Below are 26,425 nucleotides of genomic sequence, written 5' to 3' on the forward strand. Positions count from 1 at the left end.
TAGAGTTCTTCTGTGCATGCACGCAGCACACAGAGACCCTCTGCGCATGCGCGAGCAGTGAAACCTGGAAGTATACACTTCTGGGTTTGCTGCAGCTGTAACCCAAAGATTCCGTAACCCGGAGATTACGCAACACGAGATACCACTGTACATGATCCTGGTGCTGCATTTTATTTTATTTTACAGCAAGAAACTCTGCTATTCCAAATTCTTACAAACTGTCTCTGGCTGTTGTAGACTTCTTGTGTACCTTTCTCCCTCTTGATGGTTAGAAAGCTTGTCAAAATCTTTCTGTTCTGCCAGGTTTTTATCTGCTGCTGGTTTTTAAACTGATGCCCTGATGCTGTTTTTACAGCTAGTGTACTGTTATGTTGTTTAGTTAACAAAAGCTGGGGAATCTAGTATGTGTTTTTTATCTTGATTCCTGACTGCTAGATTGAGCCACTTTGATTGTCTAGTTATATGCACACTGTGTGTGTGTGTGTGTGTGAGAGAGAGAGAGAGATTATTTACTATATTGCTTGATATGCTTGATGCCCTTCAAAGCCCTCAGAGTACACCTTGCTTAAAAGGTAGAAGGACCCCTGACCATTAGGTCCAGTCGTGACTGACTCTGGGGTTGCGGCGCTCATCTCGCTTTATTGGCCGAGGGAGCTGGTGTAAAGCTCCTAGGTCATGTGGCCAGCATGACTAAGCCGCTTCTGGCGAACCAGAGCAGTGCACGGAAACGCCGTTTACCTTCCCGCCAGAGCGGTACCTATTTATCTACTTGCACTTTGTCATGCTTTTGAATTGCTAGGTTGGTAGCAGCTGGGACCGAGCAATGGGAGCTCACCCCGTCACAGGGATTCAAACCACCAACCTTCTGATCATCAAGTCCTAGGCTCTGTGGTTTAACCCACAGCACCACCCGCGTCCCACACCTTGCTTTTGTTGTTGTTGTTTAGTTGTTTAGTCGTGTCTGAGTCTTTGTGACCCCATGGACCAGAGCACGCCAGGCACTTCTGTCTTCCACTGCCTCCCACAGTTTGGTCAAACTCATGTTGGTAGCTTTGAGAACACTATCCAACCATCTCGTCCTCTGTCATCCCCTTCTCCTTGTGCCCTCCATCTTTCCCAACATCAGGGTCTTTTCCAGGGAGTTTTTTCTTTTCATGAGGTGGCCAAAGTATTGGAGCCTCAGCTTCACGATCTATCCTTCCAGTCAGCACTCAGGGCTGATTTCCTTAAGAATGGATAGTTTTGATCTTCTTGCAGTCCAACACCTTGCTTAGGGGGTTAGAATACATAAAACAGAGGCAGCCACTATGATGCCTACCTGTCAGGGGCAGGCTGGATGATGAAGAGTGGTGGGAGGCTCCTGCCCAAGAGAAGAAAAAGACACAGAAGAAGAAGACTTAGATCCTAGGTCATGGTGGTGGGATACTGAAGAGCAGTCTGGGATGAGCGGGGAGATGCTAGAAGCAGGAGGTTTCTGTCCTGCTGGCTCTCCCCCCTCTGTCCTGACACCCCGCTCAAGGAGAGTCCTGCACATTGCTTGGCTAGAAAGGCCCAGAGGAGGAGCCCAGCCTCTTAACACAGCCTTTGCCTGCTTGGGAGTGATTCAGAGTGAGAGACTAGAGAGGAAAGGACAAACCAGAGGGCTCTACTATGTCATTATTTCCTGTTAATAAAAAGCTAATTGCATTCCATGCCTCCATGCTTCCCTGTCCTGTTGTTGACCTGGACATGCTTCACAGCTCCTTGACCCTTCCAGAGGTTTGCTGAACTACAGCTCCCATCACCCCCAACTATGGACTATGCTGGCTAGGGCTGATGGGAGTTGCAGTCCAGCAATATCTTCAGGACACTGCCTTGGTTACCCCTGAGTTCACACTTATGGTAGACCCTTTCTGAGTATCTCAGGAGTGAGCATGGGCTGCTACTAACCTTGCAATGGGGTACTACTCTTCTGGAGATACTGTTTTAGAAGATGTTCTTCTGCATGGGGCTTGTCTACATGGTGCAATCTGAAACCTCACAAATCATGACTGCTGTGCATATACACCTCACAAGGAGGTACCGCTATCCACATGGAACCTGCACATGAGCACTGGCCATAAATGTGAACCTCTTCATAGTATTTTCAAGATGTTACCTGTTAAGAGAAGCAGGATGTTACTCACTCTCAGTTCCTTTATTTTTGTGGGATCCATGTGATAGCATTGAAAGTCCAGCCAAGAAAAAAATGTCTTCAACTAGCCAATAAAACTGAGATGTTAGTTCCTTCTATTCATTCTGTTGAATAGCAAGCTTTTGATTTTCAGTTTCAAGCTGTTACTCCTTGCTGTTAAAATGTTAGGTATTTTGTCTTCACGAACACTAAAATTAGGGTATGCCGTGTAGAATCTGCAGAGAAACCATCAGATATATTTGTAAATACTTCAAATGAAATTCAGTGTTGCAAATATTTTGAAATGGATTCAAACAGATCACCACTAGGTTATGTTACGGCAGATGAAATTCTTTTAATTACATGGTCTACTGTTGGGATTTGAAAAGTATTAGGAATATCAAGCTTGCCGTAAATAATCCATTGCATGTCTATAGTGTCTCACACCTTTTAAGTGCTGAAAAAATTAGCTAATTAATACAACAGCCCCTCTAACTCTAGTTTGGTGTGAAAGGCCACAATGAAAGACTCTGCCAACACATAGGCTAAATCCATCAGGCATATGCTTTGTACTGGTGTTAACTAGATGCTAGACAACAGATACCAAGGAAATGAGTGGGAAATTTGCAAGTGAGTCTGGATAAAAGAAGCGGCTTAAGCAATAAATGGGTTAGAAAGCAAAGTTTCTGCAAAATGTTCATTATTGCTCACTGTTCTAGTCTAAACACCCCACTAGCTGGATAACCTGTATGGGCACTCTCAGTGGTTATTGTTTTATCCACTACGACCATTGGACTCACTATTGGTCTCATCCACTCAATCTGCTGGAACCTGTCTTTGTACACAGGGGAAGACCCTAACTCACTAAGGCTTTGAGACGCTTGGCTTGCCAATCAAAGTCATTCCTGGAGTGTGACTGCTGTCACATACTGGCAGCTTCTAGGAGCCTTTGGTGAAGAAGAAGAAGAAGAGGAGGAGGAGCTTGGATTTGATATCCTGCTTTATCACTAATGCAGGTGGCGCTGTGGTCTAAACCACTGAGTCTAGGACTTGCCAATCAGAAGGTTGGCGGTTCGGAAACTGGGTATAGGGTATATACCCAGTTTCTGAAGAATCAGCCCCATGGAAATCAGTGGTGCTTCCCTCTGAAAGTGAAGGAATGCACTGCACATTTATATATACAAACACTGTAAAAACAGGAACTGTGAGTATACTAAACAGAAGGTTGGCGGTTCGAATCCCCTCAATGGGGTGAGCTCCCATTGCTCGGTCCCAGCTCCTGCCAACATAGCAGTACAAAAGCATGTCAGAGTGCAAGTAAATAAATAGGTACTGCTCCAGCAGGAAGGTAAATGGTGTTTCTGTGCACTGCTCTAGTTTCGCCAGAAGCAGCTTAGTCATGCTGGTCACATGACCCAGAAAAACTGTCTGTGGACAAATGTCAGCTCCCTTGGCCAGTAAAACAAGATGAGCACCGCAACCCCAGAGTCATTTGCGATTGGGCTTAACTGTCAGGGGTCCTTTACCTTTACCTTTACCTTTTATCACTACCCTAAGGAGTCTCAAAGCGGCTAACAATCTCCTTTCCCTTCCTCCCCCACAACAAATACTCTGTGAGGTGAGTGAGGCTGAGAGAAATGTGACTAGCCCAAGGTCACCCAGCAGCTGCATGTGGAGGAGTGGGGCCACAAACCTGGTTCACCAGATTATGAGTCTACCGCTCTTAACCACCACACCACACTGGTTCTGAGAGCTGAGTGCAGGGTGTGGACCAAAGGTGGACAAAAAGAAGGAGCACAACACGTCCCCCACCAATTACTGCCTTTCCCCTAATGCCCCATGCACCTCATGTATGTCTTTCATTTCTACTTAAAAACAGGGGGGGGGGTAGGTTGCATAACGCTGACTAAAAATAAGCGCTAGATATTTTGTTCACAATCTACAAAAAAAGGTACTCTACAACTAAAATAAGAAAAAAGTTTATTTTGTTTTATTTTTAAAAGAACCAAATGGAATAGCAAACATTTATTTGACCTGCTGAAATCACATGCAGCTGAAGACTGCAAGTTATGCTAATAGAATATTCCTTGTAGCTGGAAAGAAGAAAGTGCCTGACCCCTGGATTTTTACATTTTTCCATTATGTAGATTGACTGTTTTGATGGGCTCAGGTGAATGTTGATATCTGGGTCTCAAGGTGGGAATGAATCTGATTGTCTGTGAATTGGTAGAGAAATGAATATGAGCAATTGCCGGTTACAGTATTGGCACTACATTAGCTGCAGATCAAATAAAGCTTTGAAGCAGCTAATCATTTTCGGAGTGGCCATCGAATATTGATAAAGCCGAAATGCTCAAGAGCCAAAAGGAGAAAAAGTGAGATAGAAAAGCAATAATAAAAAAGGCCTCTCTGATCAGTATCATTTTTTATTGTTCTGCTCAGAGATGAAATGAAATAAACTGTGCAGCAGAACAGACAAAAGGAAGAGCCACTCACACATCATCAGCAAACTCAGGTTCCTTGAAAGGTAAACTGTGTCCAATTTTATAAGAAGATCTTCCACATTCTTATTATTACCAGCACCAATGATATATAGGAAGCTTTGATTTTAACAACCCATGTTTCTATGGTCTCTCACACAGCACTGGATTGGGCACAAGGGTACTTGCTCAAGGGGCTGTTACCTCAGTGAACTGTAGAAATGGGGCCACTTAAGCTTGGTTTGAGGTACTTAAATGGATGAAACTGCCAGTCTATAAGTGTGCCGGAAAATTGCAGTGCATGCACAATTCTTCACTGTGGCAAATTACGGCTGCATCTCTGGCTTCATGTGTGTGCTTGACACATGCCCACTTAAAGCAAAGCTGGAGAGCTCCAAACTGAGGTAAGACTGAAGTGTGTAGGAGACTAATAGACAGAAACAGTCTGCAGCTGGCTGCCCAACAGGTTCCAGTGACAAGATAAGCTATGGGGTGCCAGGAGGGCTCTTCACAGGATTGTCTGGAGGAATGGACTTTACAGGATCCATTCTAGAGGGCAACAGCTGTGTTTCATCTAGGATATAAGGTTTCAGGCGGTCCTGAAGGTACCCTGAGCCTAAGTCATTCAGGACTTAGTAAATTAGGACAAGGACCTTCAGCCTGGCTCAGACGTAGATAGGCAACCAGTGCAAATGTTTTAAACAGTGGTGCCACATGCTGTGTATCTTGTAATTATTTGTATGGTTTAAATAGATTTTATATGTACAGTGGTACCTCTGGTTATGTACTTAATTCGTTCCAGAGGTCCGTTCTTAACCTGAAACTGTTCTTAACCTGAAGCACCACTTTAGCTAATGGGGCCTCCTGCTGCCGCTGCGCCACCAGAGCCCAATTTCTGTTCTTATCCTGAAGCAAAGTTCTTAACCTAAAGCACTATTTCTGGGTTAGCGGAGTCTGTAACCTGAAGCGTATGTAACCTGAGGTACCACTGTATATAGTTTTACTTCTAACAATGTTTAACTGTTTTAAAATTATTGTTTTTTTCTATGTTTTTAGCAGTTCTGCGTAAGCCACCTTGAGTCCCCTTGTGGTATGTGTGTGTGTGTGTGTGTGTGTGTGTGTGTGTGTCATAATAATGTGCCCTCATCAGCAATCTGGCTGCACCAGTTGGAGCTTCTGAACCAGGCCCAAGGGCAACTCCACATAGAACAGATTGGTTTTTAAAATGTTTCCTCATCCCCCTTACCTGTTTTATGTAACAACTTGCCTGATAAGGAGTTCTGGAAGATCACATCATTGTGAGATTTTGGTTGCTCCCAGTAAAGGTATCACCAAGCTATCGATTTTTAAAAAAATATTTTTAATGTGTCTCAGATTTTATCAAGGAGGAAAAGTGTGTCGACTGCCCTAAGTCTGGGAAATACTGACATATTTCCTGAATATGGAATAATGTAATGTAATGGTAATGAATTGCTATGTGCTGGAGCACCTTCCAAGCTTTGTATCTTTCATCACATCCCTTTCTGTGCTCAGTAATCCCTAAACTTACATAATGCAGAGAAAATGGCATTCAAAGTGGTCTTTATGAACGTTTTTTGTGTTTCATGGCTTGAAGATAAGAGTTTCTGTCTGCTGTAGAAAATCTCTGTCAACAGAATCTGCTTGATCAAAGCATCCGTTGTCAGTTATTAGTAGAAGGAGTGAAAATCCACGATACTGTGATGATCTTCAGCATTTTTCAGCTTGCCATTTTATTTTATTCCCCCCACCCCATTTTTATGCTTTCCAAATTGTAACAATAGTTTAACATTTCAGCTCATGATTTTGTCATATATCTGGAGGAGAGCAGGGAAAAGAAATGTTTTTCTTTCTCGCCTTTGGAGAATAATTGAGTCTTTTCTCCTGCAACACATTTTGACTTGCTTGCACAGTTCTTCATCAGTCCTGGTCTCCTAACTCCGATTTGTATGAATCATTAGCCATTATAGTTAAATGGGCTTCCATTGAGCCTCTCTGGTGAGTAAAACCACTGTCGTGTGCAGGACAATAGCTAATACATGATAAGGAAAGCTTCCCAATCTACTAAAAAGAGGAAACTAATCCACACTTAAATTGTATAAGGAAATAGCTCCTTGAAGGTATAATTGACAGTATGCAGTGGAATAGCCTTGCATTTTCCTTCCCTTCAGCTAATCCCCAACAGTGTTTCTTATATCCTTCATGAATTCTCTCATTTTAGAGTGAACTGTGTGATGCTTCCCCTTTGGCATGACCCACCTCCAGAGTTGGAGATGCCCCAAAGGCGTGTTAACTTGGAGTGAGGTGCCATGGCCATATCCAAAGGATTGTGGGACAAGCACTCCGTTGAACTTCCAATATGTGGAAGCTCTTCCCTCCTGTGCCAAAAGCAGCAGCAGCAGCAGGAGCTCAACAACAACAACTGACCTTTTCACTCCACTTTGGTCATTTTCAGGTGCAGTTTCTGTTTTCACTGATAAATGGAGACTGGTCATGAAATTTTCAGCACAGCACTAGTCTGATCTATTAGCAAAGCCATGTTTTGCTCATGCATTTCTTCTTTCCTTACCTTCTGCAATTTCGGGTGTTACAACAACATGCTCATGTACAACAATCTTTCCTTCTCCCTCCCCCCCTCCAGATTCCGCAGCTGTATAAGCTTTGCCAGAACCAACTATTCCCTAGACACACTGATGCAGGAACCAAGGATGTCTGTTTGTCCCTGTCAACATGGCTCTTATGGCTCCAAGAGAAATGTGTGGCCTTCTCCAAGTGCTCTGGCTGGGCTGAAACAGGCACCCATGCTCAGTCTGTGATGCTGCCGGCAAGTATCTATGCCCTCATGTCTGGCAGTGGCACTTTGATGAGTGTCAATGCTTTGAAGTTCTTCATTTTAGAAATGGCTGCTGTTATTGTTGCTCCTAGTCCTGTTCTCCACTCTATGCAGATGCTACATTTGAACAGAACAGGCCTCAGAGGCCAGTTGCCCTTAAGATATGATACACTGACTGTAACACAAGCAGGAGGGATGGGGTGAGATGAGAAATGTGAAACTAATGGTGACATGGTAAGCTCCTGTCAGTTCAAAGTTGGCGGGTGGTTGCCCTTAGGAAAAGGATGCATGCTAGCAAATGGTGCGTTTTGCAAAAGTGTTGGTTGAAAAATAGTGTGAAGCAAGCAAGTGTAAAACAGTGTATTTTGCAAATGTGTTGAGTACAAAAAAAAATAGCATGAAGCAAAGAAATAGCAAAATTAGGGATGCTGGATAATTGATACAGGAGCTTTGCTTAAAGAAGGGAAATCAGTTATCTTTGCTTTCAGCCTTTTCCAGGTGAATGGAAACATAAACATTAACAACCTAATTCATAGCCATAAATATAGTGCACTTTACATTATTATACATTTCTTTTTTTTTCCTTTCCCTTTCCCCCTTTTTGCATATTACCTGGTTGGAGAACTGCATTACAAAATTCAGATAATGTGGTGTTTGAGGGAATAGCTGTGTTTCGGTTCACATTCATGCGAATTATGTAAGTTCATCTTCCGATGTGAACTGACTCAAATTTATCCCCCATTCCTATTCTCGCCATTTCCCCTCTTCCGGGGAGTAACATTCAAGGAAGGTGTGAGCATGCAAATCATCTGGTAAACATTAGGGGCACATGGACCAGCATAGCCACACCCTGCCTGTTCCACTCCTGACCTTCCAAAGTTGAGAGGGCAAGTGTGAAGGGGATTTCTAACTGCATTCAGCTGAATGGGCTGAGAAGGTCCTGCAATCCTTTACACTCAACCAGGAAAGTCAGGGGTGGCACAGACAGGCCGATGGATGTGCACCCCTACACACTTTGTGCCACTGTGCCTTTCTTTAAAAAATGCCTGAACAGGGTTGTTGCCTTCCTTAATGTTCTAACTAAATAATGATTTTGACTAAAAATCAGGAAGAACTTTCTGACACTAAGAGCTGTTCAACAGTGGAACAGACTTCCATGAGAAGTGGTGGCCTATCCTTCCTTGGACGTTTTTAAGCAGACAGTGGATGGCCATCTATCATGGATGCTTTAGTTGGGATTCCAACATTGCATTGGGTTGGACTCAGGGTTACTTCCAACTGTACAATTCTATGATTCTAGGAATGGTTTGCGGATTGTTGTTGTTTATTTGTGGTGACTTCCCAGTAGCTGAAATGTCTTTGACTGATATGTCCAATAAAATAAAATAAAAAATAAAATAAAATAAAATAAAATGAAGACTAGTCCTAGTCATTGCCTGTGGGGCTTTATCAGCTGCTTGCAAACATAATCAAAATTAGGCAGCAGGGAAGACTCCCACACCCTCCTCTCTAATATAATCTATGAGTTGAATAAACAGCCAGTGTGCTGACGAAACCTGTTTCTTTCTAACCTTTAAATACTGATAAGTATTTTATATTCTGAAAAGTATAGAACTACCAAAAGAGATTAAATCAGAAAGAATATAAATAAATGTTCTGTACAGTGTTTTCAGTGTGCTGGGAAATTGGCAAATATACTCGGAGAAATGGTTGCATCAAATGAAAAATGGCATTTGTTAAAAAGGTTTGTGCCACAAAATAAAAGAGGGGAAATGCTGACAACATTAGTCTGAAGCTAAATTTATTATTTCCACAGATATAAGATATACTTCTAGCCCCTTGAGTCTGACCAGTGCTGAACCTTATCAGACATACTAGAGATAGATGAATTACCCCATAAACACACCAGCATTTGTAATCGAAATAAAAATTCCAGACATCTGAACTTTTCTGTATTTACTGGATAGGCTTAACATTAATACATTGCTTCTCACTTCTACCACAAATCTCCAGAGCAAATCAGCTTGAAATTAATGGAACTTGTACAAATACCAAAGTTGCTTCAACCCCTTAGCACCCCAATTAATTCTGGCACAGTTTCACCTGCCTTCTACCACTGACCCTCTAGCTTCTTGGCTGGGCCAGCTGTTTTCTACCTCCCAGTCTTGTCCCACAGGTTCCTGTTTTGTTCTATTATGTGGAGCTATTTGATTTCACCTTTTCCACAGAGCAGCTTGGTTCCCAGTAGCCCATCAACGTGAGGTGGTGGCTCACTTCAAATAGTAGTTTCAGTAATGAAGCAATTTGCTGGTCCTTTACTATCCATTATGTGCAGTTGCTGGTCCTTTATTAACCATCATGTGCAGTTGGATTATTATTCTTCCTGACAGATTCCCCCCCCCATCCCCAACATATTTCCACACCATTTTGCACTTTCCCCCCTAGTATTGCTTCTCTAGAAAATTGGTAGCTAATTTCTCTTAAGAGATGGTGGAGTCTTGAATTCACATTTTACTAGTCACTGGTCATTATGGTCTTCTATTTTGGGTAATATAATTGCTGTGCCTCTGACCGTAATCCTATACCCAGTTTCTGAAGAATCAGCCCCATGGAAATCAGTGGTGTTTCCCTCTGAAAGTGAAGGAATGCACTGCACATTTATATATACAAACACTGTAAAAACAGGAACTGTGAGTATACTAAAATTTAAGGAGAGGGGCTCTGAAATGACCCCTCTGCTCAGGAGAAATGACTCAAGGCTTCTTAAAGAGGTGTGTGTGTGGCAAACTCACCCCACCCCCAAGAGGGACAGCAGCAATTGGGAAAGGGGGGGGAGCACAGGCAGAGATAAAAATGTGTTTAACAATGACCAATAATGCAGAGCTCAAGCAACACATATAGCGTGATAAAAATCCACTTCGCTAATTCAGTCCACAAGTGATAGAATGGAACCTCTTGGTGTAATGTATCTGATGAAGTAGACCACATCTCGCAAAGACTTATTAAATTTGTTCATCTTTAAGATGTCATAAGACTGTTGTTTTCGCTGCAGGAGACTAGCATGACTACCCCTGTGGAAATTAATGAGATAGTAGCAATTAATATTCATTTTAAAATGAAACTGGGTTTTCCATCATCCACCTCTATAAATATATGATGGGATGTCGGTATGAGTTGCTAATGCAGTCTGCTATGTATCTTATAGACCTTTTCAATAACAGCCTATGGATATTAACCAAGTCCTCTACATCTATTGATTGAGGTGTTTATAAAATGCTAAATCATTATGTTACCTAACTAACATCAGCATAAATTTATTGGCCTGGCCAGACAATGTTTCTTCATTAAATAAATGTGCATTTTAACTACCACTAAGACCATATTGACATATTAACTGGACTTGAAACACCTATCTTAGATCCAGCATTCTCACTCTTTTTCCATAGCACAATGCATTTGTTTTTGTGAGTAAGAAGGCTTTTGGGAGGAGAGTCACAATTCCTTCCACTGCATTAAATTCACTCCTACTATGTAAAGATATTCATTCCCAAGACTGCCAGTAGCCAGGGGATTTACTTATGCAATCAAATGGCTATTTTTTTTGGGGGGGGGTTACAATCATATTTCCATGAACTACAGTATTCAAAATGTCTGAAAAGTTTCCATCTCTGAGTAAAATGTTGCCTTGAGAGATGGTGAGCGCCATTTGCCGGATCTGATTATACTCATTAGGCATCTAGGGTGGTTGGGAAAATATATTTGCAAAGATGGTGCTTCCCAAGTTTAAACCTGCAAGGGAACAGCTGGTTTTTATGTGATGACTTCCTTTGCCCTGCTGTGCTGCAGATTTTCCTGCTATGACAGGGCTTGTTATGGCCTGTAAATGAGATGCAACTTGCAGCAGGATTCTGTTAATATGATATCTGCAGGAGCAGTGGGGAAGTCCTGGGATTTTGAATTTAGAGACCGTTAAGTGTTGCAAGGATCTGGAATGAGCCATCCTATTTTGAATTACAACCTGAAATTCAACAGTGGTAGGTTTTGAGTTGCTAGCACTGTGCCATTTCCTCAACAGTAGCTGGCTTTGAATTTATTTATTTTTGAAACAAATGTTGCTCTATTTTCCAGCCCTTGAATCCCATCTTCCATGTGACTGGTGTCTAATATTTATTTATTTATTTGAAAGATTTCTCCGCTGCCCTTCATCAGAGGATTCCAAGGAGGCGTACAAAAGTGTCAATTAAGCTATTAACTCAAAGTATACATACTTACTCAGGCTCGCCTGCTTACCACCCCCACCTACTGCTGAAAAGCCACCCTCTCCCTTTGCTTCTTGCCAAAACCACTCTACCCCTTCACTTCATCCAAAGCTGCACACACCTCCACACACATTACAGCTCACAAACCCCCTTCCCCTTACTGTACATCTCAACAAACCTCCTTGACCACCCTGAGGGAAGGCCAAGAAAGAATTCAGGCTTCTTCCTTGAAAAATTCAGTAGCAGCAGTGGATGTGTGTGAGAGAGAAAGGGAGAGGTTTTCTCCCATTCGTTCTCTTTCCATCAGCAGAAACATTCTGACAGTAAGAGTTGTTTGACAGGGAGGTTTTTAAGCAGGAGTTGGATGGCCGCCTGCCATGGATGCTTTAGCTGAGATTCCTGCATTGCAGGAGTTTGGACTATGACCCTTGGGATCCCTTCCAACTTACGATTCTATGATTCTATGTGGTTCACAAAGCAGACAGGTCTTGGCGATGTTAGAAGCAAATCTCAGTCTGGTAATGTTGACTGCTCTTTTCTTTGTGGTACCCAACATTTCCCAATTTTGTTGTTGCTGCTGCTGATTGTACCCATTGCATAAGCTTCCCCCCACCCCACCACTTCCATTATGGATTTGTCTGTATAATATGCATTGCCAAATATATCCCTTTCCATTTGGACTGAGTGGTATTTGGCTGCTGAATAGAAATGTTTCATGTTAGATAAATGGTTTTCACAAATTGATATTTTTATTTGTGATACATATCATTTTCAATGCTATTGTTTCAGCCAGACATTATTTCTATCAACCGCTCAGGACTTTGAAAAATGAATCCGTCAGTGCTAGCATCAATGTCAACTGATTCCTTACTAAGATGCATAAATATGCAGCAATAATCAATGTGTGCTGCTGTGGCAGCAAACACTCTAACTGGAAAGAAGGTTGCTAATTATGGACATTAACCTTTGGCACTAGTAAAGGTTATAGCTGAGCTGAATCACCAGGGAAGGTTTTCTCTAATGCAGAGTAGAATGCTCCTTGGAGTCTTGAAAGGAACATTCACAAAACCACTAAATTTAGATTCGTTACCATGTGACACATTGTAACTAACCTTTTTTCGCATAAGGTCCAAACAGCTGAAATGTAATCAAAAGAATAGATTTCCCACCACATACACTTTAGGAAGAAAATCAGGCTGCAAGCCTGCATGTGCTCACTAGTGAATAAGACCCTCTGAATACTATGGGAATTCTTTCTGAGTAAGCATGCACAGGATTTCACCGTTAACCAGTAAAGTGTTCCTAAGAAAGGAAAGCATTGTGGGTTGCGGGTGGCGCTGTGGTCTAAACCACTGAGCCCAGGGCTTGCCGATCAGGAGGTCGGCAGTTCGAATCCCTGCGATGGGGTGAGCTCCTGTTGCTCGGTCCCTGCTCCTGCCAACATAGCAGTTCAAAAGCATGTCAAAATGCAGGTAGATAAATAGGTACCGCTCCGGCAGGAAGATAAATGGCATTTACGTGCACTGCTCTGGTTTCGCCAGAAGCAGCTTAGTCATGCTGACCACATGACCTGGAAAAACTGTCTGCGGTCAAACATTGGCTCCTTCAGCCAGTAAAGCGAGATGAGCACCTCAACCCCAGAGTCGTTCACAACTGGACTTAACTGTAAGGGGTCCTTTACCAAACCTTTTCAAGAAAGGAAAGCATTGTGGCCTCAAACATGGATCACTGTGGTCGACTTGCATTTGATAGTCCAATGCTCTGTTCTCACATTGGCTAAGCAGATAACTATGGGAAGCCCAGAAGCAGAAGCTGGACGCAATACTTTCCCTACTTTCAGTTCCCAGCAATTCCAACAGTGAAGGTAGCGCATAACTTTAGTCTCCATCAATTTGTCTGATTATCTTTTAAAGCCAAGTTGGTTGCCATCACTATCTCTTCTTGGATTCAGATTTCATCATGCTCATGGGCTCATTGAGTGACCTCTGTGGCAGGTCTCTGTCTCTCACCCTCCCATCTGTAATATCAAACTAATAGTGGCATACTTCATTTGGTGGTGATATGGATCAATTAGATAAGAAAATATTCACCCTAAAGAGCAGAGACAGCATGAGCTTTAAATCTAAACAAGAAGTAATTGGTTGTAAAACCAGAGTTAATTAATGCATTATTATTATTATTATTATTATTATTATTATTATTATTATTATAGCTTAATATTAGGCCATAATAACATTTTTTAGAAAATAGGATTTAGTATTTAAATAGGGTCTTAATATTCTCTTCATAATCCTCATAAATGCTCTAGAATTGACTAACCTTTATAAAGTTTGAGCAAATTACCATGACCAAACAGCCATTACATTTGTGAATTGACTTGGGGCATTTGGCATGCTTGTAGGTGTCTTGAACCATTGTTTTAGCAACATGGCAAGACTCCATCTGTTTTTGAAAGCTTGGCAGTGATTGGACAACTGTGGGTTGAACTGCAAGGGAGATGGGTGTCAACTATTCCTAAGAAAGTGATCCACTCAAGCAACATTCTTAGTACATCAGTCTGATTGACTACCAGAATGGTTAAATGCACTTTAGTTTTCATAAATTGGGCCTTAGGAAATTTGTGGACTTGCTCTTTGGTTTAGAAATGAGGTTTTGAGATGACTTTTCATGGTTCAGCTACCTACAGGCTCTTCTTATGTACAATAAAGGTAGAAAGGGATAGCTTTGCTTGTAAACATGTTATTTTTCAAGTTCTCAGATGAAAGCATGTAACGAGTTCAGCCAAATGATTTATATCTCCATAATGAAGCCAAAACAATTCTTTCAAATTACCAACAGAAAATAATATACTTGGTTACATGATAAGTGTTGCTTGAAGGTCCATACACTGAATTCTTAAAATTGCTGAACTTTTTGCAGGATCAGAAAGAATGGGCCAGCAAATGTCCATAAGAAACTGTCTGTGATGCAGAGATTATAGCCGCAATTCTTTGTTGTCTTGCAGAACAAATGAAATGCATTATCCTGCTGTCTGTTTTAGATTATACACACATTTGTTTATTTTGGAACATTCAGAATTTTTTCTCCAAGCATTGACAAATGACTGTTTTTAGGAGACACTCCATACTGAATGCACATGCAATTCCTTGGTATCTATAAACTAGTTTTTGAGAATGAGTGTGTACATTAAAATTTCACTTGCTTTTAGCTGGTAGCCAACCTAGGTCTTTGGGTTCATTTCACCAGGACATGTGACCCTAAGTGACAATCTCACCAGGAAATGATGTGTAGACACAACTCTCAGCCGCAGTGACTTATCAAGTATGTGTTTGCTATTTAATCTTTACAGAAAATGGGTGTGATAGGTTGGCTGTGGAAACAGGGAGTCATCTTTCATTATAAGATGTGACATGGCCCTAACTTCATGAAGTTCTACTGTACAGCTAGCAAGTCCAGATTGTGAGGTCCTATCTGAATTACTGAACTAATATTTTAGATTCACATATTCGTTATCTTGCTCTGCAACGTGCCTGAAAGCTTGGTGTTGCCCTTTGTTCTTGTGGCACCTCTATTGTTGTGAAGAAAACCATAGGGCCTGAGCTGTCCAGAAATCCCATGTTCCCCTATGTTGAATAGGAAAGATTCATTTTTTTGATCCCCATAACTGTGTTTGGCTTTAAAATGGGAATTTCTGACTTTGTTAAGGTTTGCCAAGAAGAGGCTGAACTGTCATGAATTGTGCTCTGGGTTTTTGGTAATGAAATTTTCCTGCAGCTTTGCTAAATAGCTCTGCTCCTGTCACAGTGGGCAAAACTCTGTGGGTGAGAACATGGTTTTTGTGATTCACATGAAAGGTGGATACTGTAGTGAGTATGCTTTTGTCTCTGACAAAAAAAGTGAAATGTCAAATTCCTCTTGATTTTTGCTCTTTCTCACAAAGAAAATGAATATAAACATGTTCCCCTGACTCACAGCGTATGAATCAATGTCTTACATGTTCTCTCCATAATTGACACCACTCTAGCTTTCCAGTGCCCAGAAATTAGCATAGGGACTTGGGAGCAAAAGGGAAGAGAAGTCTACAATAAGCAACGTTCTATGGTAAAGGTCACTGATGTTAAAATGGTTCTGAGTAATACAAATTGACTTGATATTAGCAACCAAGGAAATAAAGGTGGTCTAATAAATAAATTTGCTAGAGTAGCCTGGTTTACAAACATCGTTCTAGTGACAGGATGAAGCAAGGCTAATGCCTCCATGGTTGTATCCCCAATATAGATCATTCTTAAATAAAATGCAGCAGTTGGTTCTTGGCGCATATATTTAGATATGTCATCCCCATCAAAAATCACAGTAGCTCAGAGCAAAACTATCCCAGTTTCAATTTGATAGCAAGAGTCCATTAATACAGTGTGTCATTCTATTCATTCCTAATAGTTCCCCTGTGAACTACTTGCTCTGCCAGGCTACAATACAGAACATCTTGATTCAGGCGATTGCAGCTTTTGAATGGACTTTTGACAGATGCTCATGAAAGCATTTGTGACCAGAGTCTATCTTTTAAAAGACTGAGATCAGCAGCAGCAGCCTTCCCCATCCAGGTGCCCTCCAGATTCTTTTGAACTGCAACTCCCAACAGCTGGCTGGGGCTGATGGGAGTTGTAGTCATCAGAACATAGGAAGTTTCATTATACTGATTTAGATCCTGGGTCTGCCTAGCTCAGTACTGTCTAAACCATGGGTAGGCAAACTAAGGCCCAGGGGCCGGATCCGGCCCAATCGCCTTCTAAATCCGGCCTGCAGATGGTCCAGGAATCAGCGTGTTTTTACATGAGTAGAATGTGTCCTTTTATTTAAAATGCATCTCTGGGTTATTTGTGGGGCACAGGAATTCATTCATTTTCTTTCTCTTTTCAAAATACAGTCTGGTCCCCCACAAGGTCTGAGGAACAGTGGACCGGCCCCCTGTTGAAAACGTTTGCTGACCCCTGGTAAACTGACCACTAGCGCCTCATCCTAGCCTTACCTGGAAGTGTCAGGGATTAAACCTGGGACCTGTACCTAATGCAAGTGCCCTGCCACTGTGACGGTCTCTCCTCAAAACAGCTGGAGGGAAGCAGGTTGAGAACAGCTGTCCAAGAGCCTGTGCACAGCAGACACCCTAGAATCATAGAATCATAGAACTGTAGAGTTGGAAGGGACCCTGAGGATCATCTAGTCCAACCCCCTGCAATGCAGGAACATGCAGCTGGTCCATACAGGGATCGAACCTGCAACCTTGGTGTTATCAGCACCCTAATTCCATGTCACAACAGAATGCTTTAAAATCTCATTTGTGTTCTCATGCATGTGTGTGTATATACATGCACACCTGCTCCCCCCCTCCATAAATGAGTTGTTTAATTTGATAAGTTCAAAAAGCATGTTGCCAGTAACACATTTGTTACATCTCAACAACAAATTTACAATATGCCCTCACCTAGAAGCACTCATTATCCTCCTAAAAAGTGGTCGTCTGTAGCTGAGTGAGGATTTGTTCCCATACCTCCACATTTCATCTACTGCACCACATTGACTCTCCGGGAAACAAGGTTAGGTGATCAGTGTTCTGCAGACCCACCCAGAAATCAAGGTTAAATCCAAACACTTTTATTGCAATATATCACCTTAGCAAATAATGGGACCTTTCCTAGATGGCTGCACAATGAAATGCTACTATATAAGCAAAGCACTCCCAAAGTGCCTATAATACCTGAGAAATATGTTGTTTCACTATAAATCCAGCCTGTTGCCTAGAAAAAAGTTTATGTTGATGCACTCTCAGTTCCTTGGCAAAGGGCTTTGATTTTTAGATCTGCAGTGTTCTCTTAACCAGGCTTGCAGTTTGGGGGAGCCCCTGGACCTGGCTTTGCTCCTGGATTCTCAGACATGACTGTAGCCAGGTGCTCCCTTCCCAAGCTTAGAATGGTGTGCCAAGCACACCCATTTTTCCAGAGGGCAGATATGGTCATATTAGTTGCCGTGAGATTTGGCTGTTTGAAAAAGGATAAACACAGCAGAAAGGGAGGGGTAGTATTACATGTAAAGAATGTGTACATACCTGCAGAGAATTAATGGGATCAGAAAATAGATGTTCTATTAGAAACACCTAGGAGAGGGACAAGAAAAAGTAATGATATTGTGGCAGTAGGCTACAGATCTGGAACTGCTGAGAAGTGGATTCAGAGGGTACTGATGTACTGGACTCAGAGCCAAGAAAGTACCCAGACTCTGAGCTTTCATTTTCAAATAAGATATACCTCTATCACTCCTAGAAAGAAAGTTATGAAACAAAATGTGTGATTTACATGGAATGATCCACATTGGTTGCTCCCTCCTTTTAGGGTTTTTAGCCAATGAGAGCAGTCAGAGTTTTGATTGACAAATGAATTATTGGACACTAGGCAAACTCTAGGATCCTAAAGAGCTGATTCTTTCCCTTCTTTACTGCTTCCCCCCCCCCCTACTTTGGTCTCATTTTCTCCTCCTTGGAATCACCATAGCTTTTCTTCTCTTGTTAGCAACTAGGACGTACCTTTACTGTGGTGGGTTTGTCTGAGATCAGTAATCCCATGCAGAGTGTATTACAATAGTCCAGTCTTGAGCTTACATGTGCATAACTCACAGTGGCAAGGCTATCCCTTGTCCACAGGCAGATGCAGCTAGCATACACATCCAAATGGGTAAAAGTCACCCCATAGCACTTAGGCTTCCAGTGACAATAACAGACTGAGAAGCACCCCCAAATTGCATGCTTGCTCCTTTCACTATAGCCAGATTGCCCAACTCAGAGTCCTGGGAACTATTCACCCACTTGCCATGTGTAGTTGGCAGGGGAACATGAAAGGGCATTTTCCATTGCAGAACCTCTGTTATATAACTCCCTGCCCTGGGAGATTGGTCTGTCATTCCCTCATTCCTTGAATACATTTTATTCCAGCAGGCATTTATCCTAGTTGATCATTCCTGACAATCCTTTGTGGATGGTTGTAATTTTTTCTTCTGCCCCCTTTGTTGTTTTTGCACTGTTTTTAACATTTTTTTTTCACTATGTGTAATTTTCACATTAACCATCATGGGCATTTTTCCTAAACTTTAAAAGCAGAATAAGTATCTTCCTTTAAATAGATTTTTTTTTAATCCAAATTGTGAGTTCAGATTACTCCACAATATGCTAATTCCCATATAAACCAGGAAGCCAGGCTTTCCATGAGGAGTAATCTAGCTATGTTGGTGTACTAATCTGATCTATAGATTTAGTATTCTGTATTTGTTTAGTTTTATCAATATAATTGTATTGTTGACGTTTATAGTATTCATTGCTATGATTTTTTTTTAATGTTGGCAATACAGTGTTGTTGTTTTTTTGTGCAAATAAATAAATAAACTTCCATCCAATCCATTTACTAGGAGAGGTGAAATCATAGTTTTAGCTGGCACCTCTTTTAAGAAGGGTTAAGTTAATCAAAAACTTTGTCCCAGAAACCATCTATGGTAGGGTTGCCATATTTCAAAAAGTGAAACTTTAAACTTTTTGGCCAAAGTTGTTGAGGTTTTTTCAAAAAAAAAAGTGAAGAGATTTTTAAGGGAAATTGCCAAATATGACACTGCCAACGGGCATTGCTGTACATCTGGATTTCCCCGGACATTTCAGTGATTTCTGCCCAGACACTGCTTCCGAAGGTCAATTGCCAGCTATGTCCAGGAAATTCCAGACATATGGCAACCCTAATACAGTGGTACCTCAGGTTTCAGATGCTTCAGGTTACAGACTCTGCTAACTCAGAAATAGTACCTTGGGTTAAGAACTTTGCTTCAGGGTGAGAACAGAAACCACGTGGCGGCAGTGTTGTGGCAGTGGGAGGCCCCATTAGCTAAAGTGGTACCTCAGGTTAAGAACAGTTTCAGGTTAAGAACAGACCTCCAGAATGAATTAAGTTCTTAACCCAAGGTACCACTGTACATGGCAAATGTAAATAACATGGATAAAACTCATGATTATGGCATTTAAGAACAGGAGTTGGGAAGTATTCAACCCAGAAAAGCTCTGCCCAAACATTTTCCTTTCGTTAGGTGAATGTCTGGAGTTCCCCCACTTCTCTTTTCGAAACTACATATAGGTATGTCAGCTTCTCCGATTTACTTTGGTTTATGCAAATAACTACTTTCGTAATTAAATGTATGCTTATCTCCCCCTTGTTACATCAGTTTACAGGATTCGATACAACCCGGGTTTGCCTTGATTCATAGCTTTGGTTATACCATCACCCCCAACACACACACACACACACACACAACCCTTTGAAATCAATGTGAGATGACAGAATGTGGGCTTTGGGAGAAAGATGAGTTGGTTGTGGGAGGCAGCATTCTAGGGAGCTGTGCATTACGTAGAGTGATTCTGATCTGACCTTTTTTGCCTTATTCTCAAGTGTCAAATGCAATACAGGGCTGTCAAGCAGTCCTTCCCACAGTTATTAAAGAGGTGGACCAGTTCTATCTCTGTCCAAATGTGAGTCCCTCTTGCAATTCTTGTGACAGGCTGTCTCCCTTTCCCCCAGTCTACACAGATACATAGTTAAAAGTTAGTCATGCAGCGACTGCAGTGCTTAACTGTCCACAGAAATGACTTTATCCAAACTTCTGCAGTCTCTTCTTAGCATTTTATGATTTTAGGGGTGAGGGCATAGCAATTATATTTTAGTTATTTATGTTCATGGATAAAAACAGAGTTATTTATTCTCATCCTCACTGGTCTGCAGCTGTGGTAGTAGAAAATGGGTGTAGGCTGTTTGTGGCGGCAATTTCCTCCACTTTGAAGGCATGCAGGTATGCTTCAGTGATTTTCAAAGGTGTTCTGGGAAAGATCTGTTTCTTAGACTGTTTTCTTTTTTTAATGCTCCTTAGTGGTTCCAGTGTTTAGAAATGACACACAAGCAGTATTCTCTTAATGCTGTGGAAAAGAGCCATGAGCACAGAGCATGGAGGAAGCTTTTATAGGACTCTATTACAGGAACAGGTTTCAAACCTGCACTGTAAAATGTGCTCAAACACACCATTTCCCCAACCGCTAATGCAATAGGATAGTGAGTGAGATGGATCAGGTTCAATGGGGAAGGCATTACCAAACCATTCTCAAATGAGAGCCAGATTAGCTTGGTCAACTCTTTTCATCAGAGCCCTAAAAGGAAACTGCAGTAAAACTCTTTGAATCAAATGATGAGTCAGGGAAAATGTGCAGAGGAAACAAAGGCAGACTCTTCAGTTGTAGGTGACATTTCTCTCTATACTATATTTTTGCAAGAAAAATCGTCATCATGCTGTAGTTTGCATAGCTGCCAGTAGGTGGCCACTCCAACAGCAGTATGACGACAGAACAACAAGCAGGTGAGCAAGCAAGTGCCATAGGTGGCAGGCAGTGCAGGTGAGCTGATGAGGAAGGAGTGATGCTCAAAGGAGAGTAGAAAGTGTTTCAGACAGCGGATTGGCAAACCACTCTCTGAGAAACATACCCCCCACACAATTAAATGTTGCTGGAGCATATTTTAAGGAGGGTGGGAGGCACTTCAGAGATAGGTTTGGCACTCTCTGAAGCATCCCTCACATTAAAAACTGCTGGAGCAGTTTGTGCTCACCCCTCCATTGAACATATTAACATGCTGTGAGGGATGGGGTGCCATATTTGGGGTGAGCTTCACAGGGGAGGGGTAGAAGGCAAGCTAAATGAGGTGGACAAGGTAGTAAGGAGTGCAGGTTTGGTCAGGTGCAAAGGGAGGGATGCCCAGGGGTGTGTGAGTGAGTGGGATTTGTGAGTGGAGCAAGCAGGGGTGGGAACGCTTAGTTGTATATAAAATCTTAAACATGACAGATATTGGCAGCTGGCTAATTATCTTATACAGTGGTACCTTGGTACTCAAATGCCTTGGTTCCCAAATGCCAAAAACCCGGAAGTAAGTGTTCTTGTTTTCAAATGTTTTCCGGAAGCTGAACGTCTGATGCAGTTGTCAGCAATTGTTTCTGGGGTGCCTGTACCAATCAGAAGCTACACCTTGGTTTTCTAACGTCAAATGGACTTCCGGAATGGATTAAGTTTGGTGCTTTTGTTTTTGCTATTCATTTTGCATTTTTGTTTTTGTGGCTTTTTCGGTTAGTTTGTTTTTGTGACTGTGTGGAACCCAGTTCAGCTACTTATTGACTGATTGTGTGACTGCGGAAATGGATAAAAGCCCCCCAATCCAAACAATGACTATCATCAGTGCAGGTAAGGAAAAAAAATAATTTTTATTTTTATCATCTACAATAATGTCTTGTTTATTTTATAATATGGTACATTGATTATTTTTTCATTTTATGGATCAATGGTCTCGTTAGATAGTATGATTCATGTTAAATTGCTGTTTTGGGGTTTGTTTTTAAAAGTCTGGAATGGATTAATCCCTTTTGCATTACTTTCTATGGGAAAGCGCGTCTTGGTTTTGGAACACGTTGGTTTTGGAATGGACTTCTGGAATGGATTAAGTTTGAGAACCAAGGTACTACTGTACAAGGTTTCCTGCTTTATTGCACAATTACCCAAAAGAGATAATTGTGCAATTGAATAGATGGCACCGTTCCTGTAAGAAACATGGAACCTACTTCCAAGGAAGGCTGCCCAAAGCATCCACCTCAAATGGGTTGTGCTTTTTCATTTGCCTGAGAAACTCAGTGCACAGTTTAAGCACCAACAAAATGTGCAAGGTCATTCACAGAGTCCACTTCTGCTACCTCGCCTACCCACTTTCCCTTCCCTCTGGGGGCCCAGCAACTTACTGGGAGAAGGAAGGAAAGGCAATGGGGCTGATATGGATGTTCCTCCTCCCCAGCAAAGCATATGTTCTCAACAAGGAGATGAGTAGGGCCCTGTCCCCAGAATCCCCTGGGGAATGAAATAGTGCTCTTCACATCCATTTCTGCTTGGGAGAAAGCTCTCTTGTATCTTTTTTTTGTGCCCCATTCAAGGGTGGCAAAATGGGGAGACACTTTTCTTTGAGGGTTTTTTTTTGGGGGGGGGGGGACACAAATATAATGAACTTCTTGCTGCCAGCTTCAGCAGCAGCCAGGGAAGAAAAGAGAGATAATTGTAGTGAACTACTGCTTTTATTTTCCTCTGTGTCCATGATGCTGTAGGAGACTCTTTCATTGCTGCCTCCACTGCAGGTTAAAGTGAAGAGAAAGCTCTTTGCTGCATCAATTACTGCTGTTATTCTCCCACTAGAACAGGGCTGGGCAACCTGTGGCTCTGCATATGTTGTTGGACTCCAGCTTCTTCTGGCCCCAGACAACATGGCCAATGGTCAGGGATTATGGGAGTTGGAGTACATCAACATAATGAGTTGCATTACTATGTAAAGACATAGTGACATTCCATGGGAGGATAATCAGAAGGGGTTCTCTTGCCACTACCGCTAAAGGTGGCAAAGTGTAAAAAATAACCAAAATGGAAAAGTAGTACCAAAATGGTTTGTTACATTCATGCACCCTCCTTTCCCCCTCAAAAGCTACCTCTCCAATTTGGGCAGTCCTTTCTGCACCCAGAAACATTCCACCCATGGACCAAAATTGTGCCTGCATACTTTTCACTCTGATCAAAATGCCGCAGTTTATCAAAAAGCAGAAATAAACAAACATTCCTATGTTAGCAAAGCTTGGGAAGAACAGTTCTTCCATTGCTTCTCTGACATTTTTTTCTTTCCATTTGTAGAAAAATTCCTCATGAACAGTAGGCATTCTGTACACAGAGAATCCAATAGCTTGAAGAATTTTGTTTGCATTTTCTTAAGGACAGGCTTTCACACACATACCTAGCAAGTTTTGAAAGGAAAGAAAACAGCACCCTGGAACCCATTTATTTAAAAGCAATTCACTTAGCTAGAAGTGTGCTTTATTTCAGCTGATGTTATTAAAGATGCTAGTTTTTGAAGAGCTTTTTCTTTGAAAACCTGCACTTGCTTTCTGCTGAGGGAAGTCATAACCCTCCTGTTTATGGCACATCATTCTAGTGCTGCAGAAATAATTGCATTGCCAACAATGCTGAAGGGATCAGGAAGAGGATGACCTTTTTAATGCACCGAATACCCATTTGTAGAACAAGGGCAGGCTGTCAAAGTAGAGCCATTAGAATCTGCTCGTTGCACCAGTGTGCTCCATCCTGTTTTCTAATTCAGTGCGCTCAAAGCTGCATTTTGGAAAGCCCACTTTGAGGCTCCCATGTGCCTGAGCTCTCAAAAGTATGAAAACAAAGCAATTATACTATTAGAATGGGGATGGAAATTTCAGATAAGCCCCCTTTAGTCTTTCATTTCATGAAGTTTCTCCATTTCAAAGACATTCAACACTAGCTGTGGATTGAAATCTTGGGACATCAGCCATCAAAGGATGAAGTGTATATATGAATTAACCACAAATCTCTATATTATATGTTGTTGTTGCTGCTATTATTGTTGTTATTGTGTATTCATCACCTTAATGGCCAGATAGCAACTCACAGCAAAAATATCAAACAGGTACAAAATATTCCATTAATATTAAAACAAACAAGCAAAACTAATTATATATTTTTTAAAATAAAAAAAGTTATAAAACCTCACCAACCCCATAGCATCACAGGATCATCTTAAAGCATACAGCCAGCAGATACCCGCAGAAAAATTAACAATGAAAGTACAAAGCATCTCAGTGCAAGAGAGATCTTCTTCAGAAGAGCATTCAGGGAGCTACTGAAAAGTCTCTCTCTCTTGTAGTCACCCTCTACACTTCTGCTAGAAGGGGGAATTTGATGAAGGGTCTTCAGGCGGGCATCCCATGAGGTTTTGGGGTCCCAATCTCCAAATTATTTTTACTGTAAACATATGCAACCCAGTACAGCTGAGTCAGAATGGGCATGATATGTTCAGCATGGCTGATGCCACTCAAGAGTATGGCTGCTAACTCTTATACCAGCTGCAGTTTCAAGACCACATATAAAAGAAACCCAATGCTTAGTGCGCTGCAGTAATCTAACCTCGAAGTCATCAGAGCATAGACAACATCCACATTCGGATAGAAAGTACCTGTCCCACCAGGTGAAATTGGCAGACGACACTCTGTACCAAAAAGGTCACTTATGTCTCCAGTGACACTAATGGATCCAGGAGCACCCGCAAGCTATGAACCTGCTCCTTCATGAGGAGTGTGATCCTAACTGGAATTGACTGAGCATCACCTTTCAAAAAAAAAAAATCAAGCTGTGTCTGCACTCCAAATTCTTCCATTGCAGCTTAAGCTTGAGTTTCCCCACACCTGCCTTTATATGACTCCAGGCACGGGAAACATAAGCATAGCTGAATCCAAACAACCTGGCAGGCTTATGTGGTATAGGTTCCTCACCTCTGACATATCCAAGCAGAGGAAATATTCATCAACAGTTTCTCCATCCAGTCTGGGTTTACCTTTTGTTTATTGACCCTCATCCAGTCCATCACCATGGTTAGTTCATAGTTCAGCAGGTCCACTACCCCACTTGCTTGCAGTGCAAAGGACATGTTAGTACTATGCTGAACCCCTCCTACCATTCTCATTAAAGCTTTCCATTCTCAGTAGAAAGTCTTTGTTCTTGACAGAGTCAAGTGCCTGAATTTTTCCTGCATCTTTCACAAAGAAGGAGCTTCTATGCCTGCACAATTATTTCAATTCTGAAAAAAAATGAAAAGATATTGGTCGTTGATTTTCCATTACATTCAACTGGGAAAGCAATCCAAGACTTCAGAAAATGAACTCTGGTGAGGCTACACTTTCTTAGTCAGCTGCCTACTTTGTATCTATTTCTTAGCTCCTTATCTCTCAGCTTTCCTGTATCCCAGGATGTCTCCACAGTTTCAGTAGTTCTGCGTGAGTTTTTAACCCCAACCAAACTGATAGCTTCCTCTTTCCTTACAGAATTTGGATGGCAAACAGTCTATGACCAGCAGAACATTTGGAGCCATCATGCGAGTCCCTGTCAGATACTTCACTCCCATAGGTACAATACAGTAAAGGTAGACAATCATTTGCTACTTCAGGATCTCTCTCTTTGTTTTTATTCACACACACACACATACACACACACACACATCACATTATCTATGTGAGGGAGAGGACCCTGGACTACAGCTGTTTCCATCCTTGACTATTGGTCATGTTGGCTGGGGTTGATAAAAGCTAAAAGTCTAAGAACATTTGGAGGCCTACACCCTGATGTTTCCCACCCCTGATCTATCTACTAAACTATTTGTTGACCTCCAGCCCAAATGCACCTGGCCATTAGGTGTGTAGACGTGCATTAACCAAATCTGTGCAAAGAGGATTCTCCTCTGAACTTGTTTCAACAAACTGTTAGGATGTTACATCTCCTACAGCGCTCCACGTTGACTGCCTGCATCTCAAAATGGTGCTATTGTGCTTTGCATCCACTAATCACCGCTGGACAGCTGCTTCTCCCAGCATGTCAGCCACCTTTAGGCTGATCTGGCGCACGGATAAAGAAAGAGCACCACATGCTGGCCCCTGTAGTCTCCACAGGTAGCACCTCCACATTAAAGATGAATGTTCCTGCAATCTGCTCTGTTTTATGCTACGCTGATGTGGCAAT

The 26,425-nt window shown here is 41.9% G+C and overlaps 1 protein-coding gene across 12 annotated transcripts in view; it reads left to right on the forward strand.

Annotated features, from left to right (window-relative positions):
• Positions 1–26,425, forward strand: part of LOC309373948 (uncharacterized protein) — a 95,222-nt gene that overhangs the window by 20,958 nt on the left and 47,839 nt on the right. For 4 of the 12 annotated variants that reach the window (XR_014170290.1, XR_014170291.1, XR_014170294.1 and 1 more), the window contains one exon: positions 25,735–25,832. Coding sequence is in view for 1 of the 12 variants with exons in the window: in XM_081918579.1 (XP_081774705.1) it covers positions 25,735–25,816 (82 nt within the window). In the remaining 11 variants the exon portion in view is untranslated. Of the gene's footprint in view, positions 1–4,594; positions 4,680–4,794; positions 5,403–5,630; positions 6,202–7,291; positions 8,835–25,734; positions 25,833–26,425 lie in introns of those variants that run through there. The other 8 variants (XR_014170295.1, XM_081918579.1, XR_014170299.1 and 5 more) reach the window with 7 other exon arrangements.

The sequence above is a fragment of the Podarcis melisellensis genome (genome assembly GCF_964234715.1).
Source record: "Podarcis melisellensis genome assembly, chromosome: 7".
Lineage (NCBI taxonomy): Eukaryota > Metazoa > Chordata > Lepidosauria > Squamata > Lacertidae > Podarcis > Podarcis melisellensis.